General features: G+C 40.5%; 1 protein-coding gene across 2 annotated transcripts; it reads left to right on the top strand.

Annotated features, from left to right (window-relative positions):
* The first annotated feature begins 61 nt into the window (after nucleotides 1-61).
* Nucleotides 62-20,000, top strand: wdr21 (WD repeat domain 21). 2 transcript variants are annotated; one of them, XM_088324571.1, is made up of 13 exons: nucleotides 62-452; nucleotides 555-643; nucleotides 2,422-2,579; nucleotides 2,649-2,731; nucleotides 4,552-4,633; nucleotides 4,710-4,856; nucleotides 5,586-5,635; nucleotides 6,880-6,959; nucleotides 10,189-10,281; nucleotides 10,342-10,439; nucleotides 15,428-15,592; nucleotides 15,667-15,781; nucleotides 18,404-20,000. In XM_088324571.1, the coding sequence occupies exons 1-13, from the start codon at nucleotides 343-345 to the stop codon at nucleotides 18,616-18,618; spliced, it is 1,485 nt and encodes a 494-aa protein (XP_088180697.1). In that variant the 5' UTR covers nucleotides 62-342; the 3' UTR covers nucleotides 18,619-20,000. The 2 variants fall into 2 exon arrangements, with proteins under 2 accessions (XP_088180697.1, XP_088180696.1); XM_088324570.1 differs by having other exon boundaries at nucleotides 62-455.
* Nucleotides 20,001-20,097: the final 97 nt, after the last annotated feature.

Raw genomic sequence — 20,097 nt, 5'->3', positions numbered from 1 at the left:
TAGAGCAGACTGTCTACGTCATCAATGGTGCAGAACGTTGAACCAATGACGGTCATTTTGAGGCGGGACCTGATGGTGGAAACAAGTTGCCGTGGAGCTAGCTTAATTTACAACCCTAAAAACTTTTTATAACAACAAAAATGTTGAACTCTTATACACGAAATGCAGCCCACTAAACAATATCATAACACAATGTTTACATTTAATTTATTGTTACAGAGTTAGCCCAAGAATCACACTAACTCGCAAAGTTTGGCTAAAGTAGGCTAGCTCCATGCCGTCATTGGTATGAATGTAAACAAAACATCGACTCAATGTTAATTTGATTCGGACGGAGCCAGGATGAAAAAATGGAACTGGAAAAGGGGCCGGAGAGAGCAGCAAAGTTACTCTCAAAGCCCTGGACGAGGACGGTACCGGGGCAGATATTGGAGACCATCACGGGATGAGAGGTGGTGCGTTCAATATTGTACTTGTGCTCGGAAATATTATATCTCGATGTTTGTCTGAAGTTGTCCAAAGTCATCTCATTTAACAACCTTCTCTATTCATAGGAGTGAGTATAATGATGCAGGGACTTCATCCCAGCGACCTGACAACCAAGCCAGCGCCTCATGCTCTTCTGATAAAAGTGCAGCGCCAGGTCAGCAGTACCCCCGGGATACGTTTTAAATCCTTTCTGGGGAGGGGATTGCAAAGTGAAATTGGAAATAACCTCCCTGTACCCAAGATAAAACATTTAGATCACAAAATAATATACAGTAAGTCTTACTCATGAGTACTATACGTTTATATTATTAAATAACACAGGCAAAGTAATAATGAAATATCTTTGGTGCGACTTGAGCTGGTAGAATAGAATATACCTTTATTGTCATATTTACAAAATGGGTTAACATATTGTGACAAGGTTATAAAACAAGGAGGATAAGGTTATAGTTATAATTTACACAATATTTGCACAAGAAATGTAGGATGTTACATACAGTTTGGTATCGTAAGGGTTTGTCCAATATGCATTTGGTGCAAAAATAGACATCATAGTGCAAAAAATAGTCAACATATGCATTTGGTGCAAAAAATAGTCATCATAATGCAAAAAAAATAGTCAACATTGTGCAAGGTGAGCAGTAAACATAGTGCAGTCAACATGTGCAAGAAACATAGACATGAGGACCATTTTACGTTCGTATGAGGTAGTGTTTTTGCAAGAGTTTTTCAGTTTTTTTGTGCGCTGTGTGTTTAGGGTGGTAATGGCTCTGGGGAAGAAACTGTCTCTGAGTCTGTTTGTTTTTGTTTTGTGTGACCTGTAACGCTTGCCGGAAGGCAGCAGGTCGAAGAGGTGGTGGCCGGGGTGAGAAAAGTCCTTAATGATGTTTTCTGCTCTGCTGAGGTAGCGAGAGCAAGCAATGTCCTCCAGACTGGCCAGAGAGCAACCGACGATTTTCTGGGCTGTTTTGATGACCCTCTGGAGCGTTTTCCTGTCTGGTGCCGTGCACCCAGCATACCATACTGTAATGCAGTACGTTAGAATGCTCTCTACTGTTGCTTTGTAAAAGGACACCTGCAGCTGCTGTTTTAGATGGTTTTTCCTGAGCACTCTCAGGAAATGCAGTCGCTGCTGGGCCTTCCCTACCACTGCTCTGGTGTTTGCAGACCAGGAGAGGTCGTCGGAGATGTACAGTGGAGTTAGCGGGTGGATGCAGAGGGTGGAGGATATGGCAGATTTAAATAAACTGATTTTAAACTTTCCACTCTCGAGGCTTGTTATTCACTTAGACGATTCCCTTGCTTCAATCACCTTCTTATTTTTTAATATAGTATCAATTGTCGATTCGTTAAGGCCATACAACTTGATGAGGAAAGAAATGTGTGTGCCTTCTTTGTATTTATTTTCAATAGCTTCTTTTCCATGGTTCGCATGTTTTTTGCTTCTCCTTTAGTATCACTGCAAGCCTTTGACTGATAGCTACTAAATTTGGTAGTGTAATCACGCTAACTCACAAAGTCTTTAAAAATCACACAATATCCTGAACTCAATGAAGAGAAAAGCATTGTGGGAGGGAGTTCAGACAATACCATATCTCCATTTTCATAATGCAAACCAATAGCAGACAAGCATTTTAGATGACGTGAACCAATAGCAGACAGGCATCTTAGTCTTAGACACGTAACTTGTTATATGCAAGGACACTGTAAAGTTAGATATATTTTTAAGTTTTGGGCACGCAAAGAAATTTGTGTTTGATGTCAAATTGTGAGGAAATACGCTGTAAAAAGAGGCCAAAATAACTTCTTATTCACACTGTAAAGTGAACACCTCTCAAGGTAGGGACACCATATCCCGGGTGGCTTTTCAACAAGTACCAGCACCCTCACAGCAATCCTTACCAAAACCAAAATCCTTTTTTTCTTCATCAGAGCTCCCGGGTTTCTACTTTGACCAAGAAAAGAACCGATACTTCCGCCTGTTGCCCGGGCACAACAACTGCAACCCTCTGACTCGGGAGCAACTGAAAGAGAAGGAGCGTGAAAAAGAGAGAGCCAGGATGCTCGAAGAGGATGGCAAGCCCACAAAAGTATTCCAACACACATTGCATTCTTTCGGAGCTCATCCAACCAGTTAAAATGTTTTATCTTGCTCTTAGAAAGCACCCAGGACAGGCCTCAACGCGTCTATGCTTTTGCATAAACAACATCTTGGGCTGCTACCGACGATGACTTACTGCAGGTAAAAATATGAGTTAATAAGCACATGATACAAATTAAACCAGGGATTGGATAACTGCGGCACGTCAGGATTTTCTATCGGGCCTGCTCGACAGTTAAAAATGGTACTTATCCCCAATCTCACTTTGTGGCCCCGTTTTTCAAAAAGAAGAAAAAAAACCTTCAAGAATAAATGAGTTGTTTTGCTGCCACTCTTGTCCCCATATCCTTCCCCCCCAAAAAAGTATAAAAAGGAGAACTATAAAAAAAAGTTGTTTCTCTTTTGTGCCACTTTTATCCCCAGTGTCCCTTTATGGCCATTCTCCCAAAAGAAATAAAAGATAAAAAATAAAAGAAATGTTCTTGTTTTGTTTTTACTTTAGTCCCCAGTGCCCTCCAAAAAGACAAAAAGTACATACAAAAGTAGGTTTTAGTACCTCTCGTATCCCTTTTATGCCTCCTTCAAAACTTTTTATTTTAAATGCTAATAAAAATGTTATTTTGGTGCTAGCTCACCAGAAGTGTGTCATTGTTATTATCTACAAAATCTGATCTCTACCCGGCATGATGTTTTGGTGTTTGACAGAGCCTATTTTAACACTACCTCTCACAATTACAACCTTGTAACAACATAATAATAGCATAGTAACAACATAGTAGTTGTTGTGTCATAGATATGACACCAAGCTAAACCACCAAAGAAAGATCATGTCCAAAGTGGACGTAATACTAAGACTAATTCCCTTCTCTGGATGGCGAAAACTGCAAAAGTATGATACAATGCATCAAGACCATGTGGCAATAACTTCTCAAAAATCTGTCTGAGCCATTACAAGATATAGTTATTTATACATATAAACACTTAAATTCTATGGCATTGCCTGGTTAATCCTTCAACATCAACATGCAACAGTCCTCTCAATCAATCAATTAGTCAATCAATCTATCAATTGAAACACTTTATTTGTCCCCAAGGGTCAATTAGAAGGCACACATAGTCGCATACAACACCCACCCACATACATACAATAATCCAATGTTTAACCGTTAAGTGCAGAAGTCCATACAATAAATAAGACTGAATGAAATGTTTAAAAGTGAATAAAATGCATAAAAGTATAACAAGTGCCAATATAAATTAGTTAGTGCACTGTTGTGAATGATGCAGGGGCCGAACACTACTGAACACTAGGGGGCGGGGGGCTGCGAGCTCAGGTGCTGAACAGCCCTGGGGATGAAGCCAATCCTCCTTCTTTGAGTCCTGCTGCGGGGGCAGCGAAGTCTGCGTCTTGACGGCAGCAAACCAAACTCCGGGAACAGGATATGTGTAGGGTCCTGAAGGATTCTGCGGGCTGATTTGGTGGTTTGTTGCTCACACAGTGTCGTGAGATCTCTTAGAGGCTGGCCTATTATTTTGGAGCAGACCTTTGCAGTGTTCAACAGGCGGTTTCTATTTTGTATACTGATGGAGTGGAACCAGGAAATGAAGGAGAAGGTGATCACACTCTCAATGAAGGAGTAGTTGAAGGTGGTGAGGATGTTACTACTGACCCGGAAAGATTTTAGTTTCCTGAGCAGATACAGTCTTTGTTGAGTCTCTTTATGTTGTGCTGGCGGAACAACCCGCAGGTACTATAATTTTGCTACGCTTTTCAACTTAAAGCTTAAATATACACAAAATATTTATGTGGACAACTTCCTAATGAACTTACATCCATTTTAACCTTGTATTACATTTTGAGCTTAGTAAGTACATTAGTAAAAACATGTGCAGTAAGGGCCACACAGTAATAGCATGATAAGTTGTTATCTTAGAAATTCATATCAAGCTGCTTTTTTCAGGAGGGTCCACGAGAGCAGAATCAGCACCATGAAACGCCAGAAACTCGAGCACCAGAGCACAGATGACTTCAGGACCATCGTGGTCGGTGAACATGCAAGCAGGTGCAAAAGAGAACTTTAAGATGCCGGGTTGAATTTTTTCCTTTTTCATGTGGCAGGCGGACTCCAAGTGCGAGCAAGTGTTCGCTGTCAGCGATCTGTCTCGTGGGGGCTGCAATTACAGATGCTTGAGCTTCAAAAGAAATGTCAAAAGTGGAGCTCTGGTCGTGGAGACGTTCGACAGCCCTTATTTCACCAATTGCAAAGTGAGTGGAAAATAACACAAAGAAAAAAATCAAATTTCTCAGTGAGCATGGTTTGTACGGGTGCTTGAAATCCTGGGAAATGCTTGAAATTTAATGTTGTGTTTTCAAAGATTGAAATTTTGGGTGACGTGCTTTTAAAGGCTTGAAATGTTTGCCGTGTTTAGCAACAACTCTGCTAAAAAATGACACTGACACTGCTCTTTGGAGGCTTCTCTTTGCAATTCCATTTCTTCTTCCCACGTGACTAACGGCAGCTGGCATTAGTTTGTATGGCATCATCTTATGAAGCATCATCGCCCCCTATGGAACAAGTGCACGTTACACCTTAACAGAGCACCATGGACATTTATCATGGGCCATGCAATAAATGAAGGTAGTGTTTCCCAGTGATAAATTGGAATGGGTAGAACTTCCTGTAACTGAAAATGTAAGCAACATATTACTGTCATTTTACCCAACTTCTATATGGGGAGGGATTTGTCTAAAAAACAAATATATTTGCAATTTACTCAAGATCCAAAAATCATATATCTTGATAAATGCACACGCAAGATTAAAAATGGCCTTTGTGGCTCTGCAAAATATTCGATTCACACCTGTTTTCTTCTTTTAATGGTACTGGAGTAATTGGAAAACAGACTTTGAAAGTCCTTAAAAGTGCTTGAATTCGGCCATGAAAAATGTGTATGGAACCCTAAGTAAGTCGTTTTTTTGTTTGTTTCTCTTTAGGTGAATTCCATCTGCTGGGCATCGGTCAACTATCCAGACTCTCACGTGTTGTATCCTCTGCTGATGTGTTTTATTTATTTGATATACTGCAAAACTCTGGCAACTGTCATTGTTTAAGTGTGTCCTTGCTACAAAGAATTGCAAAAAGATGATGTATTGCCAGAAAAGTCCTAGGATTAGTTTCACAAATTGTACATTTTGGAGGAAAAAAAGGATATGTGACACCAGCCTTGAGACGTTCCTGGTTTAAGTTTGTTCGTTTTTTTTGTGAGTAAATCCTCTCAGTATATATTAAGTGTATATATTTCGTATTCTACAGTACACATCGGAGAAATTTCAATGGGTACCGAGGGAATTGTTTTTTAAAAAGTGCTTCTTTTTTTCGCTCAGGTGGCATTCAAAACAAACAAGACTTTGTAAGGCATTGTAATCACATTTCGAGACCCACTTATTAAAGTAACATTGTCAAATAATTCACCATTAGAGGTCAGTGTAGCTTGCTTAGAATGGACATGAAGCGAGTGCATTTGAAGAAGACTATGGTAGCCCAAAGGTACCTCGTGGCAAAATTTATGAGTACTTCCATGTTAACAAATTCTAGCAAGCGTGCTAATTACATTCGGAGTGTCTGAAAAAGACCTAATAGCTGGAGTTGGTTAGAGCTGGTATAGACTGTTAACTACAGCGACTATCTGCAGAAACTACTTAAAAGGAAGTGAGACTGAAGGACGAAGCAAGCTTGATTTACACGGAGCAGCTGAAAATAACAATCGCGGCGAGTCACAGCCATCAGCATTGTGGCTAATATGGGTGGCTAGAGAAGGGAACAGTGGAAAAAAGGGGAGAGATGCCTGAATCACGAGACTCCGCAACCTTCGGTTGCTCGACCAGCTGTTGAAGGCGAGTGATGTCAAAGGATGAAGTTTTATTTACACGGAGCAGCTAACACCGGCTAGCCGTGCGCCATGGCCTGCAGCCGAGTAGCTAACATGAGTGGCTGCAGAAGGAAACAGCAGAAAACAAATATTTAACCAAATATTTTTCAATTCCTTTCTTTTTTGGAGGTCTCATTGCCGTTAGCCTATTTTTATACTTCATATCTGATTTCTGCACCCAAGGCAACAGTGTAAAAAGGAATTTACCACTAGAGGTCGTTGAAGCTTAAAGGAGCGAATTGCTGCAGTCGATCTGAGCTGGTGTAAGTGGCTAACTTTAGCAGTTAGCTTGAGAGCCTTTTTTACGTAAAAATGATCTGTCTTACCATAATCCCCTTAACAGTAGCCTAAATTTCCAGACTCTGCCTGGCCGGGGTCGCCGACAGGGATGGCTACGCTGCCTTGCTTCCAGCTTCCTTCTTCAACAACTCTGAGTCATGTTAGATATATGTATTTTTTTTATCAACCGGAGTTATTTAAATAGTTACAGTGCCTTCCAAAAGTATTGTCATATTCGCTTTATTATTGTACTGTTCTCAGCTCAGGGATGCTGCTGGAAATGTGAATTTCCCTTCGGGGATGAATTAAGTATCTATCTATCTATATTTTAGGCTTTAAACTTCTAGATAATAAAATCAACATGTGAGACACAACCCTAAAAATAAACCAAATGTATTTATGTATTTTAATATTGTGCTGACAAATCATTAAACCAAGGGGTTGCAAAAATAGTGCCCCCCTTTGAATTAGTACTTTGTACAACCTCCTTTCGGGTATGCCTCACAAGTCTCGCACATGTTGAAAAAAAATGATTGCCCATTCTTCCTTACAAAACAGGTCATGTTCCTTGAGATTTGACAGTGATCGTTTGTGCGAAGCATTTTTGAGATCTTTCCACATATACTCTATATGCAAACAGAACCAGCATGGCAGATGAGGGTAGACCTGGGAAGGAAATTACACTTTCCCCAGGTAGTACAAACTTCCCTGAGGCCAGACATCGTGATTTGGTCAGAAGAGGCCCAAAAGATCATCCTGATTGACCTAACTGTACCGTGGGAAGATGGATGCAGCGATAGCCATGAAAGGAAAACGCCAAATATCAAGAACTGGTCCAACAGTGTAGGGACAAGGGATGGCAGACCTGGCTATTCCCAGTGGAGGTTGGGTGCAGGGGCTTCCTAGCACAGTCTGAATGGGACACATTAACGGCTCTGGGAATAAGTGGAAGGGAGAGGAAGATAGATGCCCATAGGGTGGGGGAAGCCGCGGAGAGAGCCTTTTGCTGGCTTAGGAGTAGAAGAGAGGAGTTTAGCTGGGGACCAGGATAAGATGGGCAGTGACTGGCCATCACTGCCGGCCCCAACTCAATGGCATTGTGGTTTAGGGTCAAAACGCCCAGTGACGCTTGGACACAACCTGATGACATCTTCTCCTGGTTGAAGGCCACAGTCACTTTTTGAGCGACTGCAAAGTTAGCACTGATTAGAAGTGTATGTATTAGTCTGGACTTTGGCTTGGCCATTCAATTACATTTAGATTCTTAGTTTCAAACCATTCAATTGTAGATTTTGCCTTGTGTTTAGGGCCGTTGTCCTGTTGGAAGGTGAACCTGCGCCCCATTCTAAGGTCTCTTACCAACTCCCAACAGATTTCCTGCCATAATTGCACTGGTTTTGGCTCCATCCATTTACCCATCAACTCTAACGGTCTTCAGTCCCTGCTGAAGAAAAGAAAACCCCTGAGTATGATAAAGCTCCCTGTTTGACAGTGGGGATGGTCGTTTAAGGATGATGTGCAGTGTTACTCTAATGCCAAACTTAACGCTTTGCATCCAGCCCAGTAACGTCAACTTGGTCTTTTATGATCAGAGCAGATTGTTCCACGTGTTATTTGTGTTTACTATGTGGATTCTTGCAAACGCCAAACGGGCCTTTAGGTCTTCTTTCAGAACGGGCTTTCTTCTTGCTAGATTTATGCAGTGTATGACTAATAGCTGTCTTATGCAGATTGTCCCACCTGTATGCCTGCAGGTCAGCCAATGTCATCATGGACCTCTTGGTCGCTTCCCTGATTAGTTTTCTCCGTTTTGGGTCGAAATGTAGAGGAATGGCCGGGTCTTGGTACGTTTGTAGTGGTTTTATGCTCGCCAGCACAGTGCTCCAGGAGATGTGTAAATGTGGCAAAATAGTCTTGTTTCACATTCCTGCTTTGAATTTTTCCACAACTTTATCTTGGACCTGCGTGTTTTGTTTGGTCTTTCCAATGCTGACAATGTGGTCTGTTTTCCTCTAAACCCCATCACAGAGCAGATTTGTTTGAACTGAGACTTAATGACACTGTCACTTCTAGTAATTTAGGTCAATATTGGATGTTCAGAAATCACCTGGGAACTTCTGGAGTCAATTGGCTGAGCTTAGAAAACGGGGCCAATATTTTTGCAACACCTACTTTTTATTTCTTTTTTTTGTAAATATAACATAAAATGTTGAAAAAATTTGGTTCCACTCCACAATTGCGGAGAATTGTGTTTTACATGTTGTTGATTCTTAAAAAAATGTTTTCATTTTTTTTTCTGCTTAAAGTTGGAAGCCTGAGGGCCCGGTCACACAGCCGTTTGCAGCTGAATCACGGCCAGAAATTTCTGCCTGTGAGGCGGAGGCTATTGGACGCTTTGAGATCGCCATACAGGCGAGATACAGCAGTGCTTAACACGCGGTCGGAAATTCCCGCGCGGGTGGCAGCGCGAATAAGTTTTGCGCTGCTCAATACTTTGAGCACGTGTTAACCGCGGGCGGCACACGAGGTAATGACGCGGAAATGACGCGGAACGACGTGCTCTGGCCGCGGCCAGGGCGTGGTTACACATGGGTAGGACGGGAAATTTCAGCGGGTAATCGTGGGTGGAGCATGGTAATAGCATGTTCTGCGCCTGTATCGCGGTGTTATTACGTGGAATTAGCGTGTTACGCGTGTGACGGTCAAACGCCTTTCTCCGCGTATATACAGCGCGATTTGCCGAGCACACGTCAGTCCTCCCCCCCCTCGCGTGAACGCGCATTCTGCTGCGCTTCCAACAAAAGCGATCGTATTCTATATAAAACGCTTATTAAAACAATAAAGCGAGCTAATTATAACAATTGGGAGATCCTAGTCTATATAACGCGTTTATTTAAACAATAAAGTGCGATCGTATTCTACAAAATGCGTTTGTTAACGCGGATGAAAAAGTCACCAACGTCAATGCACACTTCCAACAAAAGCGATCGCAGCAGAATGCGCGTTCACGCAGGGGGGGGGCGTAGGAGTCTGATTTGGGCACAACACCGGCTCGGGAGCTTTTATACCCGTGGTCCACACGAGAAAATGACGTGGAAATGACGCGATGAGGAAGCGGAACAGTCACCGGTCATACCACCGATGAACAGCGGGTTGGCCAATTTTGCGCATTTTCCATCGCGGGCAACCACGGGCAAAAACAAAACACAAAATCTTAGCCTTGATTCAGCCGCAAACGGCTGTGTGACCGGCCCCTGAAATACGGTAGCATGACAAAATAGTTCTTGAGGGGGTGTGTGGGAGTTTGGTTCTATATTTTCACTTGGCACTGTATAACAAGTCATCTTACACAAGAAGCATTATTTATCAATTTTCCCTTCTGTCAACAGATCAGCCAGCGACGCATTACTGTTACAAGATCCCCACGGCCCGCTGCTGCGCTTGGTGTCGGCATCCGCAGTTTGACAAGTGGTTCAGCGCCGGTCAGTGTCCAAAAATGTTGGCGGGTACATATGGAATATAAAAATGTGATTTGTGGGCAGGTTTTTCTCACAAGGTGGTCCTGCAAGACGCCATCAGCGACAAAAAACAAATGCTCAACGTTGACAGCGACGTCTTGGCGCAACAGTTTTGTGTCGGGGTGAGCTTGCATTTTTTACTGCTTTGAGTGCCGTTGACGGTTATTGATGTCAAAGCTTCATTGACGTCATAAAACGTTGGTTTTCTCTTATAGTTCAACTATTAAGTCACAGATACTTATATAGTTATTTTTTCATAGTAGTATTCAGGCAAACTATAAACGTCAAACTACCGTGTTCCTTTCAATTCCAGAGGATTCAAAAGTATGTTTTTTTTTTCTTCTGGAGTTGAACTATTCAGTCTCAGGTACTTTCATAGTTTTTTAAGCCCTAGTGCAGGGGTCGGGAACCTTTTTTGCTGAAAGAGCCGAAAAAACCCAAATTTTAAAATCTAATCCTAGGAGAGCCATATGTATATTTTAATACCAAAAACAGCTAAATGGAAGAGGAAAATCAACAAGTTTATAGTATAATAAGACAGAATTTATTTTGAACAACATTGTAAGTTAATAACAAAAACTAACAATTATTTTTAATTATAACAATCAACTGGTCTGCAGGCTGAGGTTTTACTCATATCTGTCCATGTTTACTTGCCCGCTCTGCTTGTTCACCGCTGTCTGAGGCCCTCAGGTCAGCAATTTCTTATCTAAATCGAAGAAGACCAACAATATATATATTATAATAAGACTCTGTTATAACACGTTGTTCAAAATAAAATTAAAGGTATTTATTGATAAGAAAAGTACTTCTGACTTACTATTAATGCGACTTTTGGTGTTGCATGGTTTTGCTGATGGCTTTGTAGTCCGGTTGGTAGGTGGTGAGGTTCAGCTTCATGCAGGCGTTTAGGCTTCCATCTTTTAAACGTGATCGCAGGTTGGTTTTGATGTGTTTTAGGTGTGAGAACGACTGTTCGCATGCATACGTAGATCCAAACATGGTCAATACAGCAAGACTCACACGCTGCAGTGTTTTGTACGTGACGGGAAGCGCGTTCCAGGTTTTGACAATCAGCTGGTCTGCGCGCTGAAGTCTGTCCATGTCTGTCCATTTGTGTTTGCCTGCCAGCTCTGCTTGTTCTCGTGCAAGGGTTTCCAAATCTTCATTCAGTGACTTGAACTTATTAACCCACATGTCTGTGGCCTTCAGGTCAGCAACTTCTACTTCAAAATCTCTGACAGAGACATTGGGGATGAAACTCAGGTTTACTTTGTCCAAATCACACTCGTGCGGATGAGTGATGAATTGAAAAAGACTAGTGTGCTCACGAAAGTCCCCAAAGCGTGCTTTGAATGACGTCAGGAGAGAAGATGTGAAAACTGCGAGCTGATGGAGATCAAAATGTTCAGGGGAGTCACTTGCTGTGCACTCATCTTTAAATACTTTCAGTTTTTCAAAGTGTAGTAAACGACCAGTCTCAATATCCGCAGTAAAGATTTCCAGCTTGTTTTGAAATGCAAAGACTGCCTGCTGAAGGGATAAGACTGTATTTCCAATGCCTTGCATTTTCACATTGAGATGGTTCAGATGTCCAGTCATGTCCACAAGATAATAAAACTTGAGGAGCCACTCAGTGTCCGCTAGCTGGGGATACTCAATGCCTTTCATTTGAAGAAAAGTCCGTATTTCGCTCAGGCAAGCTGCAAAACGGCTAAGCACCTTCCCTCTTGACAGCCAACGCACATTACTGTGCAAAACAAGACCGGGATAATTATTCTCCACTTCATCCAACAGTGCTTTAAACTGGCGATCGTTTAAAGCTCGGGCAACAATAAAGTTGACCACCCGAATGACCAGTGACATCAAGTCATCAAGCTGCTTGTCACACATTTGCGCACAAAGTGCCTCCTGATGTAGAATACAGTGGAAGCTGAGGATGGGTCTGTTCTCCTGCTCACGAAGCAGCGCTACAAATCCTCTGTTTTTCCCCACCATGAACGGAGCACCATCGGTACACACAGAAATAAGTTTATCCATTGGTAGATTATTTTCATTTGCAAACTCCATGAAAGACTTGAATAAATCCTCTCCTCTCGTCGTCCCTTTTAGTGGCAAAACGGCAAGACTTTCCTCACGCAGCGAGTCACCGTCAACATAGCGTGCAATAATACTGAACTGGGATAAATGACTGACATCTGTTGATTCATCCAAAGCGAGGGAAAAAAACTCTGCTGCATTTATGTCATTCACTTGTTTTTTCTCCACTTGTTTCGACATCATGATGGCACGATCGTGCACAGTTCTTGCTGAAAGAGGCATATCTTTTATCCGTTTGATTATTTTATCTTTATCCTTAAAGTCGTCAAAAAGCTCGTTGGCCACATCAAGCATGAATGATTTGGCATAATCCCCATCTGTAAACGGCTTCCCGCTCCTCACAATTGCTAAAGAACCAGCAAAGCTAGCAGAGTTAAAATCACCTTGTTTGGCCCATACACGGAGCTGCTGCTGACTCGCCTGGACTGTAGAAAGTAGTTCTTGACAGGCCTTCTTTCTCTTGTCTCCCACTGGATATTTCGCTGAAAACGTGGCATGGCGTGTGTCGAAGTGTCTCTTTATATTTGACCGTTTCATCGAGGAAATGTTATCATTGCATATAAGACACACTGCACAACCTGCTCTCTCAATAAAGGCAAATTGCTCTGTCCATTCCTGCTGAAACGTACGGTAATCTTCATCGCTTTTCCTTTTCGTCATCTTGATTAGAAGGGTTCACCCTGCATAAAAAAAGCTAACCAAAAACGAAAGGAAATATTTCTTCTTTGCTTCAAAATGACTTGTGCAGATTGTTGTAAATTATCAATTAAAATTAGACTTTCCGGGTAGCGGACCTTCCCGCTCACCGGAGAACAGATTGGCTCTTCGCTGCGTGCCTGAACGAAAAGTTGCAGGTGAAAATATATATAAATTAAAATGTGTGTATTTATTTTTTTTTTTTTTACATGTTTTTTTCTGACTTTATTATTATTATTAATTATTTTGCTAAAGTAACATTATTAGTAAAATTTGCTTCGTTCAGAAATTTTCAGAGAGCCAGATGCCGTCATCAAAAGAGCCATATATGGCTCGCGAGCCATAGGTTCCCGACCCCTGCCCTAGTGTGTAATACTTGACCACTAGATGGCACTGTATTGTGTAATGAGCACAGCTTAGCGGAGAGATCCCAGACAAATATGGTGACGAAGATTGGCATGATAGTTTATGTATTTTTGCCTAATATTCAAGGCAAATTTTTTTCTATTATGACCAAATGTTTTTTTTTCTACCACTAGGAGGCACTAAATATTACACACTGTCCCTTTAGGGTCTCGTGTTAAGGTACATTTTCCAATGCATTTATTGCCTTTGACGACCATAAACATCCTTTTCGATATTCCGTTCAATCAGAGTATTCAAAACATTTTTTTGCCATTGACGGTCAAATCTGGATTTTACATTAAATACAGCGTTTGTACAGGTGCTTGAAATCCTTCAAAGTTTTGAATTTGAATGTGTTTTCAAATATTCACAAGTGCTTTAATTTTGGGTGAAGTGCTTGTCAATGATTGAAATTGTTGCCATGTTTCTCAACAAGTCGGCTTAAAAACGACGCAACACTTCTCTCCGGTGCTTGAATTTGGCCATAAAGAAAGGTGTACAAACCTTGTAAATTCCAAAGACAACATAAATCGTTTTTTTTCCCCTTTTGCTAGAGTTCAACTATTCAGTTGGAGGTAGTTTTGTGTTAAGTGGCTTTAGAATTTTCTTGAAATTGAAATTTCCATTTCCCGATAAATACCAACCAAAATATTTTTTTCTGTCGGATTAAAAAAATTTAATCATTAAGACTTACTTTTTACTTTTAGTGTAAGAAGGGAATTTTCAATGTTCTTTAGTGAATTTAGTGCCATTGATGCTTATACTTGTCAAACCTCAATTTTCCCATAAATACAAAAGACATTTTAAAACGTTTTTGATTGTGTTCCTCGGAGTTTAACTTTTCAGTTCCGGATACAGGGTTCGTACGTGTGCTTAAAATCTTTGAAAACGGTTAAAATTTCCTGGTTTGTTTTCAAGGATTGAAAAGTGTTTGAATTGTGGATGAGGTGCTTGTAAATGCTTGAAATTGTTGCTATGTTTCTCAACAAATCTGCTTAAAAATGAGGCTAACGCTGCTCTTTTGTGGCTTCACTTTGCTATTGCATTTCTTTCCTGCTAATTAACGGCAGCTGGCATTATTTTGTACGGCATTGTCTTATGAAGCGCCATCACCCTCTATGGGTTGCGCCCAAGAGGACAGGTGCATGTTACACCTAACCAGGCCACTGTGAAATGTATATTAATGCAAGGATGATTAATTATAGATATTCATTATGGACCAAGCGAAAAATGAAGGTAACATTCCTCAGTAACAATTTATAATGGAAAGAACATTCTGCAACTGAAAATGTAAGCTTCATATTACATTTTTACCCAACTCCTACATGGGGAGAGATTTGTCTCAAAAACAAATATCTTTGTAATTTACTCGAGATCTAAAACATGTCTAGATAAAGGCAAGATTGAAAATCGCTTATGTGAATTGCCGATATATTTTTGACTCTGTAAAATATTATTCGTACCGGATCTTTTCTTTTAATGGTACTGGAGAAATCCCAAAATAGTCTTTGAAAGTCCTTAAAAAGTACTTGAATTTGGCCATGATAAAGGTGTACTAACCCAGGAAAGTGCTTATAGAAAAGGTTGGAATTTATTATGTGAGGGTTATATAGAGTCCTCTCCTGTTTTTCTTGCGAGTTCAAGATCAATTGATGTATTTTCTCCTTATTTGGTGTATCTGGTTTGGTTGGTGGGATCCCTTTACCCCTCGGGTTGTAGGGGCACCATTTCCTGTGGTGTGTCTTAGTCAAGTACAGCCTTTAGCGGCCATTCTTCTTCAGGCCAACATATGTTACACTAGCTTTGACCAAATCCAGCGCTTTTAAGCTACAATGTTTTTTTTTAATATTTTCCCCAGGGTTCAAATATTTAGTACCTGATATATTTGGTTATCTTATAATACATTCAGGTCCCCTTGCTGTTTAATGGGTCCCGTTCCGGGGAGATTTTCAGTTTCGACGTCAGGGACCTAAACAACCGTAAGGCAGTGAATTTCAGGCAAGAATCGGCTATCACGTCGATACGCATCCTGCGGGACGAAAACTACCTCCTAGCTGCCGACATGTCTGGCCAGGTCAGGAATCATATATTTATGACAAAATTTTACGGATAGTACATTTAAAAACTGCATGATATTTGCATCCTCAGATCAAATTGTGGGACATACGAGTCAGGAAGCCAGTGCTGGATTATCGGGGTCACTATAATGAGCATGCCCCACTACCTGTCCACGTCTACGAGCCTGAGAGGATTCTTTTAGCTGGTAGGTGAACCCCCTGGATACAGCGTTCCTGTTTATTGGGCCCCTTTTTTGGTATCTTTCACGTTATACGACATAAATAAAATATTATTTTGCAAGCCTGTCCAAAAATGTACAAAATTCCAACTTTGCGCCTGCATATGACAAGTTATGTCTCTAAGATGCGTCCCTTATTGGTTGACGTCATATAAAATTCTGGTGTTCTATTGATCACGATGTCATGAAAATGCAGATATGCCATTGGCTGAACTCCCTCCCACAATGCCTTTCTTGCGTCCTTCAGTTCAAAATCACGTGTGCTTCGTCGAGACTTTGCTAGTCGGCGATACAACACTTTTTTTGTACCGTATTTTCCGCACTATAAGGCGCACCTAAAAGCCTTTATTTTTTTCGAAAGCTGACCATGCGCTTTATAATACAGTGCGCCTTATTTATAGATCAATATTAAGTCGCAAAGTCTTGCAACTAATGCAGCAGCCTCCGACTAGATTTTCCCCCGAACGCCACGTAGTCCGGGGTGTATGCTAGGATTTATTTACTGGCGTTTCATTGGATAACCAATGTGTCAATCATAATTTGAATCAAACACTATTGGCTAAAGTTATTCGGAGGTAAAGGGGGCGGATCCTTATTATCATTTACAGGCTGGCATAGGCTAAAGCGGCAAAACAAAGCCTGCAATTGGCCCAAAAAGATGAATGTGAATAGCACGTTGGGTTGACGGCATAAAGAAAGCATTTTTTACTATTCTGTATTTGTAAATATTTTATTCTCCTGGATTTACTACACTCACGGATATAAGAGGACCATGGTTGCACATTATTATTGAACACAACGACTTCGGTGAGCTACTCCGGCTATATATCTTCCCTGTATCTTGTTTCAGACTGAACTCGATGTTTCTGTGATAAGCGGTGCAGATAATGGATGGAATGGAGTGTCTATTTTTAAATTCAACTCAATTCCAAGTGTTTATTGTCATATGCACAGTAAAGTTGCGAGCGAAAAAGAAAATGGAAACTAAGGAATGGTTGGCATTTCTTGAATCCCAAGACTTTAACCTTTCGAATGATATTTGGAAAGATGCATTTGAGTGACATCGTACGGACACCGCATCCGCACGTGTCTACGACACGTATTTGCTTATTTGCAAGCTTTGGGAATGTTAAGGGGGTAATAAGTTGGACTGAACTATCTGACTGTTTTGTCCACGTTCCCATTGCAGCACCTTATAATCCGGTGCGTCTTATGTATGTCAAATATAGGACTAAAAACTATTTTTTCGGGGTGCGCCCTATAACCCGGTGCGCCTTATAGTGCGGAAAATACGGTAATGTGTTTTTTGTTATGGGGCCAAAGCTTGGGTTTGAAACTCTCAGAATTAAAGCAAAATAATATATTACGTCCCTGTTTTAAGCACTAAATTTAATATTTAGTTTTGTATTAGTACTGCAGTTGTATTTCTGTAGTATGTAATATTTTTGTATTAGTATTTTTGTATTTTACTGGTATTACTGTAGTAGTTTTGTATCATTTATTTTTATTTTAGGATAAAGCAAAACAATATATTAAGTCCCTGTTTTAAGAACTTCATTTGATCTTTAGTTTCGTAGTATTGCTGTATTGTATTGGTATTTCCTTAGTAGTATTTTCATAATATTACTGTAGTAGTATTTGTGTACTATAATGCTACTCTAGTAGTGTGTAGCATGTTTTAGTAATCATTTTCATAATAAAAGCAAAATGTATTAGAGTGAAGAAAATAAGTATTTGAACCCCTGCTATTTTGCTATTTCTCCCTTTTAGAAATCATGGAAGGGTCTGAAATTTTCATCGTAGGTGCATGTCCACTGTGAGAGAGATAAACTAAAAAGAAAAATCCAGAAATCGCATTGCATGTTATTTTTTTATAACTATTTTCTCCCTCACAGCGGACATGCACCTATGATAAAAATTTCAGACCCCTCCTTGATTTCTAAGTGGGAGGAATAGCAAAAATAGCAGGGTGTTCAAATACTTATTTTCTTCACTGTATGTCCCAGTTTTGAGCTCTTAATTTAATATTTAGTTTTGTAATGTTTCTGTAATATCTTGTATTTCTGTAGTATATATATATATATATATATATATATATATATATATATATATATAAATACTTGACTAGTAGACACACAAAAGGACAATGAGGACAACGCTGGCATCGAAAAAACCCTTTTTGTTCAGCGGGTCAGTTTAATAAGCCTGTAGTTGTAGTTTGCCCACCCCTGCTGTTGCCCATTGGGAAGAAGGCACTTAATGTTTTTGAATCTGACTTCTTCCCGCCCCTCTGCATCCACCCACTAACTCTACTGCACCATCTCTGGTCACATGACACAAAAGGTAAAATATTAAATAAAAATACTTTTATTCATGTTTTTTTTAATTTATTGACACGTTTATTACACATTATTCCTAACCACCGTATATATTTAGGGTACAGGGGAAGGGGTTCCGAGCTAATTACCATAGGTTTCTTTCCTCCACTATACGGCAATTTCACGTTGCAATCCCCACCGCAGAACGGATTCATGTTGTATCCCTGGGCTGACTTTGAAATCTGAAAGAATTTTTCTTTTTTCCCCTCAGTGGGTCAGGACTGCTACACCAGGTTGTGGAGCCTGCAGGATGGCCACCTCTTGAGGACCATCCCGTCTCCTTACCCGGCCGCCAACGATTCAATCCCCAGTGTGGTCTTCTCCTCCAGCCTCGGGGGCCACAAGGGGGGGCCAGGCCTCCTTATGGCCGTTAAAAAAGACCTCTACTATTTTCCTTACAACACGAACGACGAGACTGATACGTAGGAAGCCTGACCGGACAGAATATTTTTTTTTAGGTACACCAGCACAATTAAATGTGCCCTAATGATGTTTTAATTTTTTCTTTAATTTTGCTTGGAGTTTTGTTGAATCCCACCATAATATCTATTTTAATTTTTTTTGTCTGCTTAAGTTGGTGCATCGTAGGTTCATGTCCACTGTGAAAGGGATAAACTAAAATAAAAATTGTGATTTCTGGATTTTTCTTTTTAGTTTATCTCTCTCACAGTTGATATGCAGCAATGTTGAAAATTTCAGACCCTTCCATGTTAAATATACCCATAATAGTGTTTTGGGTTTTTTTTTTTGGTTGGTAGTTTTGTTGAATCTCACCATTAAACAGATTTTGTTTGCTTTTAGTACTGTTGATTTGGTTGGTGGGTGTATCCCTTAACCACTAGAGTCATAGGGAAACATTTACTGTGGGGTTTCTTGGGCAAGTACAGCCTGGTGGCGCCCATCCCTCTCCAGGCCCACTTGTTTCCACCCGGTTTCGAAACGGGGACCTTTCGCGCTAACCACTGCACTACAATAACCAGGGATCAGAATTTTCCGCGGATCCTGTTTTTGAACCCCAAAGGCATTCCGACTTTTTCACTTTTTCTCTTGCGTAGCAAACAAATTCAAAATCCGACTGTCTCACTCTTTCCTTTATTGCTCTGGCGCACCCTGGCGGCAGTTAGAAAAATTGGCCGCATTGTCGCACAAGCTGCAGGGACTGAACTGCATTTGAACAGGAGAGGATTTTGATCCGGCCCGCTACACAACACTGAGCGAAGCGCAAGAGAAAAATGAGCTGTAGTTTAAATAGCAAAGCATCTGTAGTAGTATTTCTCTCCCTTTCTCTCTTTCTCCCCCTCTCTCATTTTTCTAATATTTTTTCTTTCTCTTTCTTGCTCTCTTTTTCTCTTTCTTGCTTTGTCTTTCTTCTCTTTCCTTCTCACACTCTCTTTCCCTCGTTATCTTCTCTCATTTTTTTTCTCTATTGTTTTCTTTCTCTGTCTTGCTCTCTTGGTTTTTCTCTTTCTCTCTAACTTTCTCTTTCTTTCTCTTTCCTTCTCACCCTCTCCCTTTTTCTCATTTTTTTTATATTTCTCACTTTGTCTCACTATTCCTCACTCTCTTTCCAATGCTCACTCTTGTTCTCTCTTAATCTTACTCTATCTTTTTCTCCTTTCTTTTTCTTTTGATCTTTCTCCATCTCACTTTCTTTAATTTTCTTTTTCAGTCTCTTTTTACTCTATGTGTTTCTCTCCTGGTTTATTCCTGGACGCTGGCTATTTCAGCTGAAAATGAAAATCTCCATTCTGATCCCTGAATAACATGACTGATATAATAAAGAGATTTGAAGTTATTATTTTGTCTGTTGTTTTGTTAAATGTGACTATAATATACAGATGTTTTTGTCTTGCCTGTACAGTAGTTTAATTGAATCCCACCATAAAAAAAAAAAAAATCGTGTTT

This window comes from Urocampus carinirostris, chromosome 20, assembly GCF_059441175.1.
Source record: "Urocampus carinirostris isolate Australia breed hairy pipefish chromosome 20, RoL_Ucar_1.0, whole genome shotgun sequence".
Classification (NCBI taxonomy): Eukaryota; Metazoa; Chordata; class Actinopteri; order Syngnathiformes; family Syngnathidae; genus Urocampus; species Urocampus carinirostris.
Note: the sequence above shows the minus strand (reverse complement) of the source record. Positions and strands in the feature narration are given on the sequence as shown.